The sequence below is a fragment of the Sciurus carolinensis genome, chromosome 1 (assembly GCF_902686445.1).
Source record: "Sciurus carolinensis chromosome 1, mSciCar1.2, whole genome shotgun sequence".
Lineage (NCBI taxonomy): Eukaryota > Metazoa > Chordata > Mammalia > Rodentia > Sciuridae > Sciurus > Sciurus carolinensis.
In genome coordinates, this window is record NC_062213.1 from 75,080,484 (window position 1) to 75,104,091 (window position 23,608).

A 23,608-nucleotide genomic window follows, 5' to 3' on the forward strand; every position below is an offset into this window, starting at 1 on the left:
GCGGGGGGACAATGAGCGCATGAAGTTACCTGCCCGGCAGCGGCGGCGGCGGCCGAGAGGCGGCGGCGGGGCGGAGAGTCGGCGGCGGAGCAGGCTGCGCGCTCTGCGCCGACGGGTGCGCGCCGCGGCTTGGGGGAGAGTTGAGCGCTTTTCCCCCCTCTTTTTTTTCTTTTCTTTTTTTTTTTTTTTTTTTTTTCTCGTCTTCTTCTTAAACAAACCACAAACGGATGTGAGGGAAGGAAGGTGTTTCTTTTACTCCTGAGCCCAGACACCTCTCTTTTCCGTCTAAGCTTGTTTTGCTGAACACTTTAAAAAAAAAAAAAAAAAAAAAAAAAAAAAGGAAAAGAAAAGGAGTTGCTTGATGTGAGAGTGAAATGGACGTAAGATTCTATCCACCTCCAGCCCAGCCCGCCGCTGCGCCCGACGCTCCCTGTCTGGGACCTTCTCCCTGCCTGGACCCCTACTATTGCAACAAGGTGAACGCTCTGCTTTTGTTTCCACCGTGTTCTGCTGCTTGATCCCGGGAGGGGGGCGGCGGCGGCGGCCGAGCCGCAGTGGGGCCGGCTTACCGGACGGGGCCGGCTCGCTGGAGACCGGTTCTGGGAGCGCTCGGCTCGCAGCCCGCTGCAGCCCTGCGTGCGCTAGGGTAGTAAATATTGTGGAGCAGCTCCGGGGGTTTGCCAAACACCACGATTGTGCGGAAAGTGACACGATTTGCTCGGATTCTTTCCTTCCTGCTGTTCGCGATTAGGGATCCCTGCTTAGGTTTGCCGGGGAGGGGGGGGCGGAGGGGCGTTAAAATAAGAGGGAAACCACGGAATACTTTGGGGGTGTGTCTGGGGTCTGGGGACGGAGGTAGAGTAAAAGAATTCAGTTTATTTCTCAGTTCTTCCTTCTCCCTCCCTCCCTCTCCCGGGCAGCGGGAGCTTGTGGCATCGCTTCTCCGCCGGGATTAGTTGCCAGGGCAGAAGCCGGGAGTTGGGGTACAGGAACACGGGAGGGGTCCCCGCCCCCCACCCTTGAAAATTGTAGGACAATTCTGGTTTCCCAAATCGATTCCAGCAGTCAAACCCAGAATTCGGGTGCTGGCCTAAGCCGACCAGGACGTAGCGGGCTAGCCAGGTCAGGATTTGGAGGACAGCTCCCGTTTGCTGGGTGCGCGCGGAAATTTGCAAGTTTGTTGGAAGCCAGAGGAGTGCGTCGCGTTCAAGTCCAAAGCTCCCGCACTCAGTGTCGGATTGAAGTAGGATCCGGGGTTGGGCTGCACGTGCAACCCGCCGACCCTGGGTGCCGTGTCCCAGGGGACCTGGACAAGGTGTACCACGCTGGTGACCCAGAATGGTGGCAAGGTCGGGGTTCCTGCGGAGCTCAGCTAAGACCATGACTAGGTCAGGGAAACGTAGGGAAGGGGTTACTCTCCGGGCTGCTCACACTGTCTTCCCGGAGCGGGAGGACACGCAGGGACCAGACCCCAAGGGGAACCGCAGAGTCACAGCCGCTCTTGCCGGGGGCTTGTTGGACGTGTCTAAGCAGTCCCGCGGGATGAAGGTTGGCGAGGAGAACTGAGTTCTTCGAGACTCGGGCGAGCCTTTTAGACGCCCAGTTCTCGCTTGGTGATAAACCCGCCTGACTCTCACAGCCCCTGCAGGCACTTATATGTAGACCCCCTCGGTGAATTTCAGGAGAAAAATCGCTGGAACTACCACCATTTGCCTGGTAGCGAATCTTCACCAAAAAGCTTTTTAACCAAATACAGAGGTGTTTAGTGGGCGGTATTCTCAAACCCTGGGCTCCCCACCAAGCGACTGACTCCTAGCTCCAAGTCTTGGTCAATCTGATACACACACACACACACACACACACACACAGAGAGAGAGAGAGAGAGAGAGAGAGAGAGAGAGAGAGAGAGAGAGAGAGAGAGAGAGAGAGAGAGAGCTGTGAGTTAAGTGAACCACAGGCATCACCCTGTGGAGAAGCTCCTCCATGCTGTGTACAGTTTAAGACCCACCAAAAGGGCTGTGCTGTGTTCGTGCTGGTGTTTAGGAAAGTTAGAAAAGAGGAAAATCTATCTTGTGAAGACAGAGGCTTTACACCGGGAGTCCTTTCGCTAGGGGCAAGTTGAAAGGTATTGGGAACTTTGACAAGTGCAGAAGAGTTTATGTGATGAAGTTTCATTATTTGCTGGTAACATAGTTCTTTTCATCTGAAATCTATTTTGCTTTTACCCTTAGGTATTTTATATTTTGTTACCTTTTATTTTGCTTACAATAAGAATGATCCTACTAATAAGAAACAATAAAGTAGCTGTTCTGTCTTCTTAAAGACATTTGTTCCATAGTAGTTACCAGAACCAAAAGATCAGAACCATTCTGGCAATAAAACTGGACAAATCTTATTAAATTTATCAGTGATTTTAGGCTTCAAAAAGAAGGTAATGACTTGGATACACATTTCACTCTCCATACTTGTGATAGTAGGGTCAGATTTAATTTAAAAGTTAAATGCTTTGGAAAATCAGGAATTACTTCAATATATTAAATCATTTTCTAATTAAGTGCTTTAAATAATTTTAGTGGGTTGTGCTGTGAATTGAATAAATTAATTTGGAAAGTCTTCAGAATTTCTTTACTAGCTCATTGAAGTTCCTTTTAAGTCACCCTGTGTATAAGAAGCAAACTGTTCTTTTTAAATGCAAATTAGCCATCCTTTCTATAGACTAGTTGCAAGTCTTCTATTTAACTTACCCAGGGAATAATGGATTTTTAAAAATGCAAAGTCATAAGACATGTTTCTAATAGTAGGAAAAGACTTCATGGATATGTTTCTCCAGGGATGCCTTCTCCTGTCCATTCCTGTGTAGCAGTCCATCAGATATATTTGTCACTGATCCCTGATTATATTAAATGTACTGAGTAGGTTTCAAGACCCCACAAAGCCCAGGCACTTGTGTTTTCTACTCCATCATGATTAACCTTGGTATGAAATTTCTGTCTACCTCCACTATTTTAGTTGCTTAGATTTTATTCAACTAGCATTCTTTTTTTTCTCTCTTTTTCTTTCTTTTTTTTTTGTGATGACTCAAGTAGATTTGCAGAGATATGGAAGAAAGGCAGAAGTTCGGAAAAAGCAAAGAAATCAGTATCTACATTTAAAAAAAAAACAAACAAGTTGGATCAGATTTACCAATAGAGACAAGAATAGAGACAGGACTGAAAAGTAAATCTTGCCCCCTTCCACGGTGTAATGAACATGAAGTTTATTACAAATAACAGTCACTTTGACAGGTTATTTGTTTTTAATAGGATGATAAGATTATAAATTACTAATTATTTTATTTTAAATTGTGAACACTTTGCTATTTAATGTTGGTGTGCTAAATTCCCGTGGAACCAGCATCTTTCTGAGCTTTAGTGTCATGCAATTGTAACTGTAGTTTCTCAGTGACATTTTTTCAATGTCAATAGAGACCCTAATGGAGAAAATGAATATCCTCTTCCTGAAGCTTTTCTAAACTAAAATGTGATTGTTTTCCTCCACAGACACTTTCCAGTACTGCTGCACTATAGATTGCCAAGACACTACTTACATTTTTCAGTTAATAAACTCTGTAGAAGGCAGTTTTGGAAACAGTTTAATCCAGTGCTCGTTTGTAAGAACACATTACATTATGAACATGTCACTATGCAAACTGGCCTTCATGTTCACATAGCCCTTTGCAGGAACAATGCAAGTGATGTTGGTTATAGCAAGTGTATGAAGCATCCCTTATACAAACAGAACTGATGGCATGATGTTGTATATAGGTCAGCCTTTGAAATAGCAGTGCCGCTCAGAGACTGGACGGAAACGTATGCTGGAGGGAACAGTATTCACTTCTTTGCAGCTGAAAGCATAGTTATATTTCAGACATTGAAAGATGGGTACCAGAGTGGAATTTCATCTAATTAGACTATTTTAAGTAACATTGTATCCCTTAATTGAACCGAATGTTACCAAAAGAAATTGGATTAAATGAGCTCACAATTGGAGTTCAGTGCTAAAATATAGCCCTATTTTTTGTTTCTAGTTGAAGATGTCAAATCATCAGTTTAAATATATACCTTCAGAGTAATAACAGCTCCTTTCAGTTTCTTACTGCAGTGTCATTTCTAAAGATTGTTTTCACTGATTTTATGCTAAAATAGGACGAAGATATAGCACTTTTTCATTTTTACAATGATGTGATATGTTCAGTTATTGCTCAGTATCTGCCCACATAAGGAGCAGTAATACAATTATGTTATGACATGGCTAATGACAGGGATGCTGACCTTTGCCAACAGTGGGAGGGGAAATAATGGGCTTTACTGTTTTTAGTGGTTGCTTTTGTAGAATCATGTACTGAGTCTTTCTTTGGTGAATTTAAAAGTGAGGAAGTTCAAAACATAAACCCATGTTTAATACTAGTTATATTTAAAGTAAAGAATAATGGGCATTTAGCATACTGGACTTTTGTATTGAAATGAGAGAGGACTGTGTATATTCTTTCCATATAAATGCAGGAGTAAGGTCCTATTGTGATAAACTCTGCTCTCGAATGTCAGGGCAAACATTAGACATGTGATAACTTTTGAGAAAACAAGATTGATTATAGTCACTACAAAATCTCCTTTGAGGTTATTTTTCTATGTATACTGTATTATGCATTTTCCTTTAATGTGGCAAAACTCATCACATCTCAAATAGAAGAATTGCAAGCACACTAAGATGGAGTCATGATTCTTATTTTGATTAATAAATGTAAAGAAAAGAAGGAGGGTGGGGAGAAAGGGGAGGTTCTTAGGCCATTTAGAGCATCATGCTTGATTAATTCTCTGTCTTAATTCATAACTTCTAGGACTTTGGGAAATTCATAGTGGATACTTCATACATCATTTGTATAATTAAAACTCCCCTGGGAGTTTTATTAACTGGCACCTCCTACAAGTTTTGAGGTCTTTAAATATGTTTTAAATGAAATTTTAAGTAAGGAAAAGCATAAACCAAGAAATCATATGGACTTGGTCACTAAATCAGATATCACACAAAACCTCAAAAGTAGCTATCTTGACTTTGTGGGATATTTCAGTGTCACAAATCCAGTTTTAAATGTCTCTGCAAAGAAACTTATAGTTTTGAGCTCTGGAGAGGTCTGATATTATTTATAATATAACTTGCAGTTCAATATTCTCACAATTTAGCATATATTTTAAAAGTTACTGAATGATAATAGTAAGGAGAATTCAATATTTTGCTTTGGTCAAAAAACTTAATATTTAAATATCTAATTGAATGTGTAGTGTAGATTTTTTTTTTTAATGTTGGGATTGCAAAGGAATTGAAAACAGAAAAGCAGTAAGGCATTTGGAAGAAGTAGGGAAATGTTAACCGTGCCTTCCTGGGTACCAAACTGAGTCTCCAATGTTGGTTTTGTTGTGTGGGGCTATTTCTAGTGGTCATACTGTTTTATATGTGTGTGTTTGCGTGGGATGGGCTTAATTCCAAAGGGATAGCCTAGAAAGGGGGTGTCTATTAGCTGTGAAGGATGATTTATTCTAATGCTCCCCAACCTTTTGCTAAGACACTGGAAAGTTGAAAAGACCCTGGGGATATGTCTCAAATAGTGGTTATCCTTCCTTCCCTGATTGAAACCAGCCCTCAACTGTAGGTCTCTCACCTCCTGACTTCATAACCCCTCCCCAACTACCTCTACTCCAGGGCCAACCCCACCTCACTCTTTTCTCCAGTCCTCCCTGTGTATATCTGTGTGTGTGTGTATGTGCGTGAATGTGTGTGTGTGTTTGTGTATGTGTGTGTGTGTCCAAGTGCTCTACCAGTGAGCCATATCCCTAGCCCTCTCCTCCTGTCTTACTCTGAACTAGAAGTGTGTACTTTGTAATCTGAACTCTCTTCCCTCTGCTTTTAACTCACCCTTGAGGTTGTCTTGTCTGCTTTCTTCCCCTTCCGGTTCACTATCATCCTTTATCATAATCAGGGTAACAAATGCATTCTTCCACCAGAATCCTGGCTCTGTTTTCTGGTTTACTTGAACCTACCAGCCCTAAGGCCCATATTCACTTTTTGAAATTATGCTATTCTTCTTTCCCCTTCCCTCATCTGAATGAAAGCATAGAGTCTGTAATAATATACTAAGAAAACTTGTATATGGTGCTGAGAGGAAAAATAACCATAGTTGACATTTCTAAACTATCCTACTCTCCCTCCCACTACCCTACTCCCATCATGTACAATGTATTGAGAGCTCAAAGATGAACTTCTTCAAGTCTGTCCTCAGCCAGAAAGCTTTGATTGGTCTCCCGAATGGCATGACGATGGGGCCTTTGGTCCTTGGTGGGCTTGCAGTGAGATGGGTTACACTTAGAGAGAGCAGAAGGGTTAGCATGCTTATGTGTTCTCAACAAAACATATGTAAATAACTAAAATGGGCAGAGTAGGCCATACGGATTTTATTGAACTGACCAAATTTAGTTCACTTATACCTCTATAGTTTAATTCCGAGTGTAAGTCTTATGATTTCTGAGAAGGGTATTCATTTTGTGTCTCAATAAAAATGAAATATAATTATCTTGAATTGACTAAGTGCTGTTAATTATTGCATTTTTAAGATATTATTGATTAGAATAAAACTAATATCAGTTGCACCCAAATCCAAGAATCTAAAATTTATACTTTTAGGACAAAAGAAGACAGTAGCACAATGTAGTTAATAGATACAGTGGCCCCAACAATTCGAATCATGCTTCCTGCCTGCAAGAAGCGTCTGTTTGAAGCATCTAACTTCAGGAATGTTCCCTTGTTTGTTTAAATTGAATGTATACATAAGGTATTAATTTTGCCAGCTAACTTATGGATGCCCTTTTGATCTTTCATTGACATCCACTTTGGAGTTGTTGATATACCTGCAATTGATCTTCTCTGAACGTTTACTTTTTAGAATCAGTAGCCTGTGGCTTCCCTTGATTGAGAATGATTTGTGTTATGTGGACTGTCCACTAGGAATCCCAGAGTGCCAAAGTAGTACAGTTTACATCTACCCTCGTGAATTTGAGAATTTTTGTTTTAAACCCTCTCTGCCAAGTCTTATCCTGAGGAGTAATTTCTCATTAAAAACAGTTGAGTTATAAACTGCTTAGTAATGTGGTTTATAATGGAAGTGCCAACAGACTGTTAATTATAGCAATTCTTCCATAATACTTTGAGATACAGAATTCACATTAACCTGAATGAGCTTTTCCTGGTTATAACGTGTTTCTCCCTATAGCGTTCATTTTGAAAATGGGAACATCATATTGCTCTGTGCTTGGCAGTGGATGGTGCAGCAGGAAGATAGGAGGGAGGGTCATACTAGAAAGAAACTTTCAGCTCTTTCATGGCAGGAGGTAGCAGTATTTTCCCAGACCTCTTTAGTTTGATCTATGGCAAGGTTGCCTTACTTGATGAAAAAGTTTGAAGTTAACTTTGAAAAGCTATCTTCATATTTCCATTTTACTCATAAAAAAATCACTGATGTCTGTTTAGAGTACCAAGTGTCGTGAAACCAGTGGCAATGCTTTTGCTTTTTTCCATTTTCACTTACCAGTTTTAAATGGTTCTGCTTCTGCCAAGTGTTTATTGTTTTTCACTTTTCAGTCATGGCCTTTTATGAAATTGTCTTGAAAGAACTCCTAATTAAATGAAGGCCATGGTTGGTGAGTAAGAAACTTTACCAGTGGTTAAGAAAATATGACGTATTTTGAGTTTTCATGTGGACTTACAAGTTATTATATCGCATCCATAGTAGGTATGAACAGCTTCTGGAAAAAGTGCCTTTTGATTGCCACCTGGGTGCCATTCTCAAGGAGTAACCTGCCAGTGTTTCTATGTGTATGTACATGAGCGCTAACACATACTTTTGTGCATATATGTGCTTGTATGCATGTGTTTCTGTTTCTCATGCTTCTGAATCTACTTCTGCCCATAAACGTATGAGATTTCATCCTCAATGACAGACTCCATCAGTGGGCATAACAGCAATGGGGAGTCATCTTAATTACTAGGAATACCCCATGACCACTCACTCCCTTTGAAGAAACGTAGACATGTTTCTCAGGAAACGATGCTTTTCACATGGCAGGACTTTAACTTGTTGTAATCTAATAAGTCTAAAAATCAGGGTTTTTTTTTTTTTTTTTTTTTTTTTTTTTTGAGGAAAATCCTATGTTCTTCTGAATAGAAGTCACTGTTTTGTTGATGATTTGAAATGAAGACCTGGTGTCTGTCCCTCAGCCTGCTGTCCCTGAGTTGACTTACTCTCTGGACCAAATAAAGCTGAACACCAGAGGATGCGATTCTCTCCCTTTCTGTTTCCCATTCTCTTAATAAGCCTGACTTTGATCTGTGGCTGGTAAAAGCTCTGACACTAAAACATTTTAAATCCATCTTTGTCTCAATATTCCATGTATCCAGTAGAAAAAATAATTTATATGTGTATGAAGAACGCCTTACGAAAACTAAGGAATCAACAGAAGTATATTATTTCACAAGTCTGTGGGGAAAGACGGTCAAAAATTCAAAGAACGGTGGGCCTTAGCAGAACACTGTACTCTCACTCCATTTCTTCCATTCCTGCTATCCTAATGGAATAAAAGCATTCTCAAAAGTTGTAGAGCAGTGATTCTTTTGGGAAGGGAGTGAAAGAGATAACGTTTCTGGAGGGTCAGAGGCGGATTTGGGAAAATGGGACACGACACGTGTAGGTACAGCCTGTAATCTGCCTCCCTCAGATGTTGATAAACCCCCAGGGGGGCTCTTTTCCCTTCTCCACATTCAGGGTCCAGCCACCTAATGAGAGAGATGGTATTGATGGGGGCGGTTGCCCATTTTGCACTATAAGAAGATAAGATAAAAGTTGAGAATAACTGCTAAAGAGGGAAGTACTCTTTTGTAGTTCCTGACTTCAAGGAAGCAATCTTGCCTCTCTGCACCTTCCTCTGATATATGGGTCAGAGAAATGTGCAAGATTAATTAACAGATGGGCCAACTGGGTCTAAAGAAAGTCCAGTTACATTGAAAGAATATCTACCTGATTTTCTTAAGTCTTTTTAACTCAGTGAAATGGTTAATTTAAAAATTGGTGGACAGTGTTTTATGCACTAGCATCTTCATACCCGTGTCAAAGCCAGTTCTTCCTTTTGATGCCAATACCCCTCTGCCTAAAATGCCAGTAACAATTGTATAAAGAAATGTTAATAATAAAGAGGCAGGATAACCTTTCAACAAAAAGTATATTTTATCATTTGGCAGATGCAGTCATGAACATTAATCATAGAAACCTGCAGATAGTAGAAGCTTAATATCAAAGCTAATGATTTATTTTATGTTAATGACTTTCTGCTAGGGCATAAAAGACTGTTCATAATGGACTCTCAGAGCTCTGTTCAGTTACTAAGGCTAATGGGATAATCTTTCCTCTCCCAAAATTAAGCTTTTTGAAATAAATTATGCTGTTATTTTTCAAGGTAACTCAAAAATTTACTGCAAAACTAATTTTTAAAGAATTGCTTAAAGAAATAAAAAAGAAGAAAAAAAAATCCCAAAGTTGTTTTCCTAGTTCCTGAACACTTTTACTTCATTAGGGAGAGAAAGTTTGCATGAATCTAATGTCACTGGATTTGTCCTGTTGAATAATTTTAAAGTCAGGCTTCTGCAGCATCCTACCTTTTGAAATTTAGCCTTTAGAAGCACATCCCACAATGGAACATGTTTTCCTTGCCCATTGCCAGCCAACATTGAGCTGAATGGCAATAAAAAAATTTGGATTTTTTTTCACTGAGAAGTTTTGAAGAATCATGTTTACAATTAGTTATAACCAACATTATATTTCAATAAGAGATAATTTGCCTACTAAAGTTCACATAATGTGCTAATCATGTGTAGTGGTTAATAAAGGCCTCCTACCTCACTCCCCTGATGGCTATAAAAGGCTATTATATTCATGGCTGTAGTTCAGGTACAGCTGCTGTGTGTTAATAATGCATCATTGTCCCACTAATCAACACAGCAAAGGTCAGAACCCCTAAGCACCTAAACCACCTATTCTTTTTCCAAAATATTTATTAACACCTTAACAGCCTGTCTGTTCATTTTCCTTAGCCTCCAGTCAGCTAATTCCACTCCAAGCTACTTGTGTGATAAAGGTTTTATAACCTAAGCTAGGTCATAGAAGAGATTAATATATATTCATATTAATCTTCTCCCATAAACATGTTTCCATTTCCACAGTCGTTGCCTGAATTAAGGTCGGGTTGCTGTGCCATAAGTCCCTTTATTATTAAGTATGTGTGTTCCAAAGTGAGAATATTTTCAGGTTTTCCATGTTATTTAAGGAAGGTTCAGGAGTAAAACAACTTTTCAGTACCCAGAACCATTTCAAGTACACAGAGGGAATCGGGGAGTGGGGAGGGATATTTAAAATGTAAAGTGAAATTAATCGGCATTGGTTTATAGACCTGATACAGTGAAATATTATTTTCTTAATTGTTCTTTTGGCATAGGAAAGCAATAATAGTAAAAGCTTCTTAAGCCATATTTTCTGCACACAAAGAACATATTCACATGGGATTTCCATTTTGCTGGAAAAACGTGCAAATCAATAAGCCAGCACTTATCTGCATTAAAATTAGGTAGACAACAGTTTATAGGCATAGTGATAGTGTCGCTGTCTTCATACCCTCAGTTGGTGCTTATCTAAGATAATCCTTGCTTTTGTGTCCTTAGAGAGAAGCCAAAAGTGATCAAGATCTCATTTTCTCATTTTGTATTATTGTCTTCTGTTTTCTGTTACTCATTTTGATAACCTTATGTGTGTGTGATTGTGTGTGTGGTGTTTTCCTTTATGATTTGGGAACCTCAAATGTTTTAAAAGGAGAAAAAAAAATGCAGCTCAACTATGTTCCCATCATCAGGAGAAATGCAAAAGGCGAACTAGTAGGAGGAGCTTCTGTGTGTGCAGCACATAATGTACAATGGTACATTTGTCATGCTTTAAATATATAATGCCTACAATAAAATATGTACAGGCGCAGTTGTGATCTATGAAGTCCCTGGCTCCGGTGCCATTGTTTGTAGTCTCTACGGTTGTCATACATTGTTCTTTGCACATCATATCCTTACAGCAGAATCTGACACAATTTCTAGCTTTCAGTCCTGCACCATTTTCATTGCACAATATACATGAGTTTGACAGGGTGTGTTGAGGACAACTCTGGCAAGCAATTGATATTTTGAAGTGGCAAGCGTTTCAGCAGCTGCCTGCTTGTGAAAAAGGAATGATAAGATATACTGTATTGTTAGTTTCAGGGAAAGCATTAAGGTTTAAGCTCTGTAAAAATGTACACATTATTCGTCAGTGGTGAAGCAAGTCTTTTATGTTTTTTAGAGCTTAGCTCTCTGGCTGATGTGAACTACAATGACATCGGTCAGTAAATGAATAGGAGTACTTTGAATTTGAACTGCTGCCAATTTTGCACCAACAAAGGAACTGACAAAAGAAAGATTTTATGTGAAATGCAAAACACACGCAATGTTTTGGGGGCGGGGAAAGGGAAAGAGGGAGAGAGAAAAACCCACATCAGAGAATGTTCTTTAACTTGTATTTGCAAGGGTACTAAATAGTTAAAACACATCTATTTTGCATGGCTCACAGCTACAACCTAAACTGTTTTACCTAATGTGCTTTAAAAACCTGTTGTATACACGTAGGGTTTCAGAATATGTTCATATGGAATTTGGAGTGTTTTTCTAAATATCGCACTGTGCCCTGAAGGCCTGTTGGCAGAATATCAGAGTCACCCACTGCTGGAGTCCCTAACTCTCTCTCTATCTGGTAGTGGGAAATTGTAGTTTAATCAGTTATGGCACTTTCAGTGTGTAACGATCATTAGCAAGGCAATTTGTCATGACTGTTAATGGTCAGGATGCATCTGCTCTCTCAGTTACAAAGCATGATAAGTAAGAAGACAAATATTCCAATATCTGATAGTATTAACTTGTTTCAAATTTGTAATCCAAGGTTAGTTGCTCAAAACAGACACAGCAGCAGATTAACAAGCATCCTGTATTCAATTTTACTGGGCCCTGTTTTTATGGATTTATGGCTTTAAAGCACACTAATATGCTATTAGGAAGGGCACAGTCTTTGATTAGATGTTCTACAGAAACTAAGTTATGAGCAGAGTACCTTCTGGGTTCATCCAGAAAGAATTTATGTGCATAATATTTTCTATAGAGCTCCATAAATTGAAAGGATTGATGCATGCAATATTTCTAACATGCTATGTATTCTTCTCATGATTAAAAAAGTCACTTTCCCATTGGCTGATAAACTGGTTGGTCACTTTTCATGTGAGTTTAGAGACTATTTTAAAAGTTTTAAAATTCAAGTGAAAAAACTTCAGAATGAATTAGAAATGGTACATTTCCCCCAGCAAACTGCTTTATAAGATCATTGTTCATTGTTCTAAATAGGGAAAAAAAAAAAAAAAAAAAGTTTAACAGATTCCTCCAGTTGAAAAGGCTAGACTTTTTTACATACCTCCTTTTCTCTAGGTATGACATCACATAGCTTGCCAGACAAAATCTTTTTGACACATTTTCATTTTTAATGAAAGATCCTAAAATTCAGAGCATAATGATTTCTTAGAAACTGAATCCGATCTTGGTTAAAAAAAAAAAAAAATCGTTCTTGCTAGTAAGAAAAGCTGTTACTGTTTAAGTTCCTGTGGAGCGGTTAGTTGGTACGCTTCACTGAATGTTGTCAAAAAGGCTTTCCTCATGATTGACAACCCGGCCGGAATGTGAATGGAGATTTTAATTGCGTATCATGTGTGCATATCAGAGTGAGTGAATTCATGACTCTGCTTAGCTCCATATCTCTGCAGGTCAGCCGAGCCAAAAAATGCTCTTTTATGTGCAATTTTTCCAAAAAGAGAAAGGTGTATGTGTACCGAAGTGGTTCGTTATTCATTTCTGAAGTGAAACACTTGTGTTCCTTCAGCTTCAGAGTTTGAAAGTGGAACAAAAATCTATTTAGAGATTTCTTTCTTTTACTCTCTGCACTTATAATATACTTGGATGATGTAAATTCTTCTCCTTTACAAGTTGGGAAAAGTCTGCCAGAACATATTTTTCTTATGGCACTTGCTATAGGAAATGTGTTTATCTTTCTCCCCACCCCTTGGGGTACTTTGAAAAGAAAGAAAAAATGTAAGCCAGTGGAAAAATTTACTGAGGTCAACTGCCTCTCTATAACTTACAAACTTTAGAAAAAACCTTAGGTGGGCGTGTGGGAAGGTGCATTTCTAAGAAGTGGAAGGTTCATAACATTGTATCTGAATGTTTAGAAAATAGCAATAACAATGCTCACTGTAAAATGACATATAAATATATGAATGTTAATTACTTAGAAAAATGGCTTCTCAGTTGATGACATAGAAGATCAAAGATGTATTTCTACTTATCGTTATTTCTTTACCAAGATACAGTGGTAGTAATACTCCATTACCCTATTGAAATGTCTAAAATCCAATACGCTTGAGACTTCAAAGTGCAGTGAAATTTTCTTTGTAAGGTAATATTGGCTACAACAACCCCAGACTGATGAAGAACTTATTAATGTAGAAACAAAAAAATTTTCATTTTCATAATGCATATGCTATGTATAATTTTTCATTTGATATGATGTGAAACTTTGACACTTAGGTTGTAAATTTAGAACATAGCTATTTTTCTATTTCATTTTGAATAGGTGAGAAAAAGATTAGTGCCAGGGTCATTTTAAATATAACCATTGTAATAAGGAGGGTAATGTTGAAAGGATGGTGACTTTATAGCCTTAGGATGTCCCTTGGGGATTTAACTTTGTTCTGGGCTCTAATATGTTATCTCAACACAATTGAGAACATACCAAATTGCACCCTGAAGATTCAACCTTAATATGGTATGCAGAATGGGGTGATTGCTATATAAAGACACTACTGTACCTTTAAAATGCTAAAGCAGAAAAATCTATTTTATTTTAAAAATTCAGCTTTATGTATGGGGTGACATTTTTCTAATGTTATGGAAGACTATTTTGTACTTTCTACTGAGAGCTCAGGCAAGGAAAAAATCTATTTACAAAATGAAAAAAAGTGCTCAGCTGAATGCGTTTCACTTTTAAAGATGATATTCTGGTAATGAACTTTATCAAGCAGAGAACATTTCAGTAAAAGTATTAAAGTAGTTCCTATTTCGGTTGCCTCACTTAGGGCTGTGTCACTGTTTCCATTATAACTTCTTATTTCCAGGTAGCTATGATGCAGTTCCCATGCAAATATTTGCACAAGGATGAAATAAGAATATTTTAGCCTAAGTAGACTTTTTTTTTTAATTTGGAATACACTTGTTAAGAAGCTTCAGGCATTGTTAATAAGGCATACTTAATTCATTTTTAGAAACTGAGAAGCATTTAGCAAACACCAACTGGAGGCAAATCCCTACCCTAAATGTGAAGGGGAGCTGGAAGAGGCACAGAAAGGAGTAAGACCTGGTCCCGGTCTCCGTGTGGCCAATCAGGAGAGGACTAAAAATAACCATAATGCAGCTGCAGCATAATTGACATGATAAAATGTCTGTGGTCAAAGTGCTGGGGTTAAAAATGGCAAAGTGATGACTTGGAGTTGAAGCAATCCCCCATGCTTCCTGAAGGAGACAGTATTTTGGTAGACCTTAAAAATTGGGCAGCAAGGAAAGGGAAAGAAAGTTACACCTAATTTTTGAAATTATTTTTTTAGACTTCTTTACTTCTTTTCAATGTAACATGAAACAATTTAAACTAAGAAACACAGGAGATGGGAGTGTAGTTCAATTGTAGATCACATACCCTAGCTTGCTGGAGACCCTGGGTTGAATCCCTAGTACCAGTACAATAAATAAATAAATAAATAAATAAATAAATAAATAAATAAATAAACAAAAAAGCAGAAGAACACTAGGTCTATTAGTATTACCATAAAATATCATAGCTAAGCAACAGACAAAACATACTTCTTGTCCTTCATATTAATGAAACTATAATTAAATATTTAAATTTAAATTTGGCTCTTGGTCCCTCCCAGTAGGAACAAAAAAGGAAATGCAATGAGTGACAGAATTTTGGTTCTCTGAGAGATGTATCAACACTAATTATTCAAGCTTGAAAAGTTTTTCTTTAGTGAAAAGCTGTAAAACCTCTAGTGAAAGGCTGCCAAGGACAGAATGAGGAAATACACTTGAAGATGTGACCTCATGGGCTATGTGAGGAGGAGTCTGATATGGTGGGTTAAAGCTGCCCCAGGCAAGATTGGGCATCTCTAGAGGGAAATGGGAACCAGTGAAGCAGGAGGGACTCCTTGGAATAAGCAACACAGAGAGAAAACTAGGAGTGAGGGGAATTGAAAGATCTTGCCTGTATTGTAGGGAGAGGCCTACATTACAGAGAGATGACCACTGTACTTGTACAGGAGGGACTGGGGAAAGTGGGATGAAATTGAGATTGCCTGTTATCGGTGGGCTAATGTTTGTCCCTGTTGAGAACATACTGGAGTCTATGCAGTGGCACTTGCCTGTTTATCCCAGTTACTCAGAGGCTGAGGCAGGAGGATCTCAAGTTTGAGGCCAGCCTTGGCAACTTACTGCCTCAAAGCAAATAATTAGAAAGGGCTGGGAATATAGATCAGTTGTAGAATGCCCCTGGGTTCAATCCCCAGTAAACCCCACCCCACAGACACACAAAAGTACCAGAGAAGACTTCTCCAAAGGAATCACATATTAAGATGAATAATTCAGTATTGACCTTTTTTTAAAATGACTTTTCCAGTAATAGGTGAATGATTACCTTTTAGAGGTTAGCAAAAAGTTTGAGTTACATTGAAATTTTACTTCTTAAAGTGTACCTAGAGTGTTGTCATCTACATGAGAATTATTTTTGATTAATAAGCCCATTATCAGCATCAATATTAGCAATCAATGAGTAGTCTTCATAATCCACCTGCTAATCTGTTTAAATTGTGGTGTTATATTCACTGAAATTAATGGTAATTACTTTTCCAAAATTTCTTGCTCAGTGACAAATATACATATTATTAGGAAATTTAGGATATATATTTAAAGTGTCCAAACATATTCAGAAATCTCTATTGCACTTTTGAAGTTCTCTCACAATCTTCCAGTACTACTTGGTAAAGTTCTCAAGTTTTTTCCACTGAAGTGTGCTAATGAATTGGGGGGAATTTAGGTCTCCAGAGGGCTGGAGGAGGAACCAGGAAGTAACTCCAAAATCTACATAGGTCTTAGAAGGCCAGTGTTTTATCTTTAAGAATTACATGGATTTGGGGTTAGGGATGTAACTCAGTGGTAGAGCACTTGCCTGGTATGAATAAGGCCCTGGCTTCCATTTCCAGCAATGCCAAAAAGACCAGGAGAAGGAGAATGTGACTTTTATGTTATATTGTATAACACATCCATGTCTGTTTTAAAATAAATTGGATATGTTATATCACATAGAATTGAGTCAACCCTATGTTCTAAGAAGATGGGTCAGGCTGTTCTGTAGTTCCCTTTTGCAATATTATATTGCTACTAGGGATATGAATTTGAGAAGCATAAGATAGCATAATGGTCTTTTGTCTTTACTGTTAAAAACTGGACTAGAGGCCTTGAAAAAGGAGTTCCTTTGGTTAGTTCATCTCTGCTACACAAAATGGAATATTTTAAGCATGCTAATTCTTTCCTGGAATTTCACTTACTATCTTTTTTTGATAGGAAACTTGAACAAAATATACTTGATCTTAGTCTAAACTGGAAGATTATCTAGGACTCACTGGTTGCTGGCACCATGGAGGGAGTGATGCTGGGTTTTGCAGGGAGACGGATGAAAAGGACAGAAGTCAGAAATCCTGTGCATAGCTGAGAGAGTTGCTGGTACAAATCGATAATGCTTGATGATAGATGAAGTGGTATCATATTGTTAGGCATCAGTGTAGAACTCAACCTGGTAAGAATTTGGGAAGTCCGAGAAAGGGAAGGGATCGTGAAGAAACAGAACAATTATGGGAATGATTTGGAGATGGAGTAGGGATAGGTGTAGGACAGAATGGGTACTGTAACACAACCAATGGTCAACACTTGGAGTCTTCCTTCCTTCCCTCCCTTTCACCACTGGCAGAGGTAATTTGTGTGACAATTGACATCATTTTCAAGATTCCTTTGGATTATTTTTTAGCTGCCTTTTTATTAAAGCTCTCTCCCCCCACCTGCATCTTTTCTTTCCTACAGGGGACTTCTATTGCTGGGCATCATCCTCTCCTACCTTCTCCATCATTAGGATAAAGTTCAAGGGACTCACTGACTTGAACAGCAGTAGCTCCAGTTAGACTGTGTGGCATGGATTGATTTTAGGTTTGTGCATGGAGGATTTCTCCACAAATGCCAACCTATCTTTTGTCCAAAACACACCATTAAATCAAGGTGTTCTTTAGTTTGTGTTTGTTTGTTTCCTCCTTCTTTACCTCATTAAATACTTCATCTGTGTTGTTTTTGTGTTTTGTTTTGTTTTGTGTTTGCTTGTTTGTTTGTTTTTTGGTACTGGGGATTGAACCCAGGGCTACTTAACCATTGATCCACCTCCCCAGCCCTTTTAAATATTTTATTTAGAGACAGGGTCTCACAGAGTTGCTTAGAACCTCACTAAGTTACTGAGACTGGTTTTAAACTCTTGATCCTCCTGTCTCAGCCTCCTGAGCTGCTGGGATTATAGGCATACACCACCATGTCCGGCCCTTGATCTGTTTTTAAAAAATGAGTTCAACATGAACACTCAGGCATATGCAAATAGTGGATATTCCCTCTTAGTGACAATTTGTTTTTCTTTTAGAAACTTTCAGCAGGTGAGCATTTTGAATTTTATGTTTATCTAAATCAAGATCATTTTCTCTTGCTGAAAGTATTTTGAAGTTTCAACTGAAATGGCAAGCCAGGTTGAAGCACATAGCTTATGCCTGCCATTTATGTACATTTATTTACGAGGTCTCATAAAAATGGAACAAAACTTAATGACAGAGAGAAGCAGATTCCTTATATCTGACTCAAGAGCCCATTTTTTTTTCCCTGTGGGTTTTAGAACATGTGGCACAGATTTGTTGTGGACTCAGTTCCCACAGCATGATATTTGTAAATATGGTTCTGCATTACCTGCCAATAGGGCACCCTCTGGAAAATGCCTTGTTAGGTGATTTCATCTGCAAACCTCATAGTGTGCACACATACTAAGACAGCTGCGATGGCACTAGGTGATAAAATCTTACAGGACTATCATATATGTGGCTTGTTATTTATAAAAGCATCTTTATGCAATGTGTGCTGGTATTGGTTAATTTATTCATTCAATATTTTCCAAGAGGGTACCGTGTGCCAGAATTGTGCTAACATTGTGGGTGGGGGACCCATTTGTGCAATTAATAGAAGTAATAGTCTTAGTGCTTGTGTTACAAGCACTATTAACAGAAGATGAGTGAACCAAGGAAGAACTGGACAACTTCGATACTCTACCTAAATATGACTACTATGAAGCTTGGAATCCCTGTGTGTTCATTTATGCATTTACCTACTCTACTCTCTTTCCTTTCCTATAGTCTAGGTGATATGACCAGAGTAGAACCAGACTTGTCCTTTCTCAAGTCTTGCCATGAGAGGAACTGATAGCCTGTGGGATGCCAGTAGCTTGGTAACCTAAGCCAAAAGTGATTGTTTATGAAGTAGCCAGAGGAATGAATTTTTAAAAATTGGAATTCTAATCATGCAAATATTTAAATCTTCAGCAATTTGAACTAGGTATCATTCAAATATATACAAAAGGGTTTATACTCAACTTTCCCTTTAATGTTTTCATGGGCTGAAATCAGTGGCTTAATATTATTCAATGCCATTTTTATTTTTGAAGCCATTCAGAAGTTCAGAATGTTTGTAGAATGGTAAAATAATCACTGTTCATTCTGTTCAGGCTCATCATCATAGATTTCAAAAGGTAAACACCACTGTACATTTTAAAATTATTTTTCTTGACAAATTCTGCATAGCCTGGGAGACAGTCATTGCAGAAATGGCTCATAAAATAATTCTGTGAATCTCATGTTTTCTTACTATCTCATTCCTTAGCCTAATATGGTATGGAACCAGACTGCAATTATACTTTCACAATTACTTTATTATATGGGCTGAAATATACTCCTGAAGCTCTTATTACCTTTTCCATACACCATTTGCACAGACCTGCTGATGGCTGTCAGCAGTGCTTCCTCGGGACAATCAGCCATTCTTAGCGGGTTGTGTTTAAATTCAGCACACCACAAATAGAAAGCACCTCTCTCTTCTTACTGATGAATTTTTAATGTTCAAGCATTTATAATAATTCAAAGGACTTCATTATAACAGCATGCAGAATTAGCCCCGTGAGTTTTAGGATGTTGGATCTTTATTTGTGATCTTTGTCAAAGAGGGAAAAAAATGAAAACAACAATATTAATAGTGTGTGTTTGTGTCTTTAGCAACCTGAGACTTATGATGTCACCCCCTGTTAGAGCTCCTTTTCCCTGAAAGAGGTTGTTTAAGATTTTCTACTTCAAATAATTTCATAAAATGCAATTCCCATAATTGCATTTTATGGGAAAAAAGATAGGACTCTACTCCATGTCTTTAAATGGAAACTGGAATACCATATATTCAAATATGGAATATATTTACATTTAATAACAAAATCAAGAACCTTTCTTTTACATTACAAAGAGAAATATTCGCCTTTAAGAAAAGCCAGTTCTTAGGGTCTTTGAGAGTCTTCCAAAAAGGAAGTTTGGTTGACTTTGAGAGCATATGGTGCAGTCTGTTATCCTCCTTAATGAATTTTTTCTTTACCATTTTATTTCTCTCCCAAACTGTACTTACATTGGAACAACTACATATTAGGCCATCTTTTATAAAGTTATGACATTTAAAATATAAATAATAGGAAAGAGTTAAACTATAATCACCTTATGGGTTTCCTGCTGTCAAATCCTAATATAGAGTTCTAGCTTTCCCTTTGAAAAATTAGAAATTTGAGCCAAATGCTACTACATACCCTACGGGTATGTGTATTCTTACAAACCTATAAAGTCAAATGACTAGAAATTTCAGACAATTGATTATGTAACTCAGTTGTTTTCAGAGTGCTTAAATGTATGAATACACTTTTTGAAACAACATAATTGTTAATTTATTTGATACCAAGTTATTTGATGTCTGTCTTCCACCTACCATCTTATATATTTTTGATTAGTGGTGACAGTGAACTTGATTTATTTAATGGTTCTATTTTTAGTTTTGTGGGGTAGAAAGGAATGGAGATGGAATCCCAGGACCTAAATGATAATTACAGAGTTAAATAAGATGTTGGATAAGGGACTTAATTCTCATCTTTCTCATCTTGAAAACGAAGGATTTGATCACCTCTCAGTTTCTTTCCAGCCCAGAGAGAGGAGGATTCATTGCTTTGTTAAATAGCAAACTCCATCACATCAAGAGGTTCTGAGGCTAAAAACAACTAGAGTATCATCTCTATTGGAGACACCAAATTTAAAAGCTAATGCAGTCATCATTTATTACAGAGACACCATCACATCCATCATAACTCAATCACTGTAATGACTAAAAGGCACAGCAAAGTAGGTTTTCAAAGAGCAAAACTTAGACACTGAAAATAATTTTCACTGGTTGCATTATAGCATAATAACTTCCTTTTTTTTTTTTTTTGGATTAAGTTATGCCAGAAGCAATTTTGGTTAAAGGGCAACTTGAGGTTATTAAAGTAACAAATGATAAAACATTTCTCTACTGTTTTGTTTACTAGTAGAGCAAGTTGTGGATCATAAGTTGGAAAAGGAGTTTGGGAATCAGAAGTCAAATAGGATGCTGCTGAAGGACAGCTGGCCAGAGATCCCAGAGGGCTGGGAAGGATTCAGAATGTAGCAAGGCCTAAAGGAGAAAGTCAAGCAGCAGATCGAAGTGTCTTGGTTAAAGCAGATTCCTGCCCCACTTGCAGATTTATTATCTTTATTATTAGTATTCTTATGTAGCTGTAACAAATCCTAGCATTTTTGATTCAGGCAACTTGAAAGGCCTTATTTTAAGTGGAGTGTATGTTGACTCTCAAAATGGGCCTGCCTTCTATCTGCCTGCTTTATCTTTCTTAAACATGATACCAGCAGGATTCATGGAGGCAGTGTTCCTGACTTAAAGAAGTTTTTTACTTTTAAAAAAAAAAAGAATATTAGAAAAATTAAAAAGTGCAGATAGATTAGCATGAAAGAGAAAATATATTCTTAGCTCTAGATTTTGAGTCAGTTCTTAATCTTTTTGGTTCATACATACAAGCAAATATTCTAGAATTTCTGACACTGTACAACACTGAATTAATAGTTCAATGCCTTATAAACTAAGTGACAGAAAAGAGAAAAAGGAATTTTCACAGCTGCTGTTCCCTGGTTCATTCTCTAGGCTGTTGAATCCAACTGCCTCATGCCCTCAGGTGATCAAAAGGCCATGTTTTCAGGTATTCCAGTAGCTATCCTTTTTCTTCACCTCAGTTTATATTGTTCCTCTTACGTCCTTTACCTTAGCTACAACAAGATCATATTCACGTTGACTGTTCCATATGACTTATTCAATGCTTCTCTAACTGGATAGTGCCATAAGTAATTTATCTCTGTTAAAGCAAAGATGAATGTCATGCTTTGATCAAAATTTAGAGACCCACCATGAAGGACTGGAAAACAATTTGAAATAATTGACTGTTTGGACAGTCACTTGTTGAAGTATCATTAAAGATAACCTTTTTTTATGGCACAGGGCAACAAACTATTTCATATATTCAAAAACCATGTTTACATATTTTAAAACTTTTAAATTAGTTTATTGTCATATCAAAACAAAAACAAAAGCAAAACCATTGGAGGTTTTTATACAACCCCATACAACTCTTCAGTCAAGGACATAGTAGTAACACTTGAGTGCTGACTTGAGTTGAGATATATAGAAGGATATTTTTTCCAGCATCTTTGATAGAGAACATGCCACAAATGAGAGAGGACCCTACGCATAAAGAAGTTGAAGCATCAGGGCAAACATGGGGGAAGTTTCTTTTCCTTGCCTGTATTTTCCATCTTCAAATTGGAAATAATGATAACATTTTAATTATAAGATTTATGGTGAGAATTAAATGATTAACAACTGTGTAAGGCATCTCCAAACCACATGGCACAGAAATGTTCTTCAAATACTAGTTGTTTCGACTGTTGCTGATGACCCTGAAAAACTCACTTTGCACAAACCCTGCCTAAGAGACTGTGCTGCCTGTAAACTTCAACTCTTCTGAAACTCATTAACTAGTGTTTCTTAGAGTCCCTGGGTTGGCGTGGAAGATGGTAGTAGCTTTCTTGGTAAGATCACACCACTGCATGGTTATGACCTCAGAGTCGTGCTCAGAACCTACCCAGAGATGGAGTCACTTCAGGGACACCTGTCCTGAGTCTGCCAGCAGACTTCCTGATCCAGTGCTCCCTACGTAACAGCCATGAATACCTTTAAACACCAGTGAGCCCTCAAATAAAAGCCAGAGCCTTGTCTACAGTTGGCTAGAGAAAAATGTGCATCTCGCCTGGGATTGCCCTTTAGCTTGTTGCTTTAATACACTTACCCAGATTAACTTATCACATTAATGAGCTGATATCCTAGGCCCCCAGAGATGCCAGATAAAAAAAGATGCCTTTCTATTTCTATACATAGGACACACCATTTGGGCACAAGGTTGGAAGGAACAGGAGGCCTTTCACTGGGAGAGAGTACATGAGTACACTTCATCTGTTTTTTGGCTGTGCTTGCTCTGCACTTGCCCCTGGAGGTCTTCACAAATCTGCAGGAGTCTACAGAACACCTCTCCCCCCTTCTAGGTGCCTCTAGAAGTCTTTCTGATTTCTCCAAAATTAACAGAAATAAACTTATAACTATTGTCTTTAAAGCAAGAACCAGATTATCTTTGTTCTGGGTTTCTGGGTTGAGTTTTGATCTTTTAACTAAATTACAGACTTGCTTGTGCATCACTAGGCTTTAGGAATGACAGGATAATCTGGCTTTCATTGAACACAGTTTAATTACTATGTAGTGCAGAGAAAGGGAGAGGGGTTGACTTTGATGATGGAAATACGCATTGTCTGTATTGGTTATCACTTTTAGCTTGGGGTTGAGTTAGTAAAAAGCGAATTGCCACAGTGCAAAGAAGTTCGGATGCATTAGTGATTCCCTGCGTATTAGGGATGGAGGAAAAGCTGTTCAAATAGCCACTAATATTATTAGGAGTACTGATAAGTGTTAAAAATTCAACTAATTAAAGTCACTGTTGAAGCCCTGTTAGTGTAGTTCACCAGGTGATAATAGTGTGAAAGAGACATTACCATTCCATTTGTTCTTTTATTGGTAGTTTGATAAT

At 38.1% G+C, this 23,608-nt stretch overlaps 1 protein-coding gene across 1 annotated transcript in view; it reads left to right on the plus strand.

Moving 5' to 3' along the window:
• Positions 1-328: 328 nt before the first annotated feature.
• Tox (thymocyte selection associated high mobility group box) overlaps positions 329-23,608 on the plus strand; it is a 291,212-nt gene continuing 267,932 nt past the window's right edge. The window contains 1 exon segment of the mRNA XM_047559398.1: positions 329-476. Coding sequence (XP_047415354.1) covers positions 375-476 — 102 coding nt within the window. The 5' untranslated portion in view covers positions 329-374.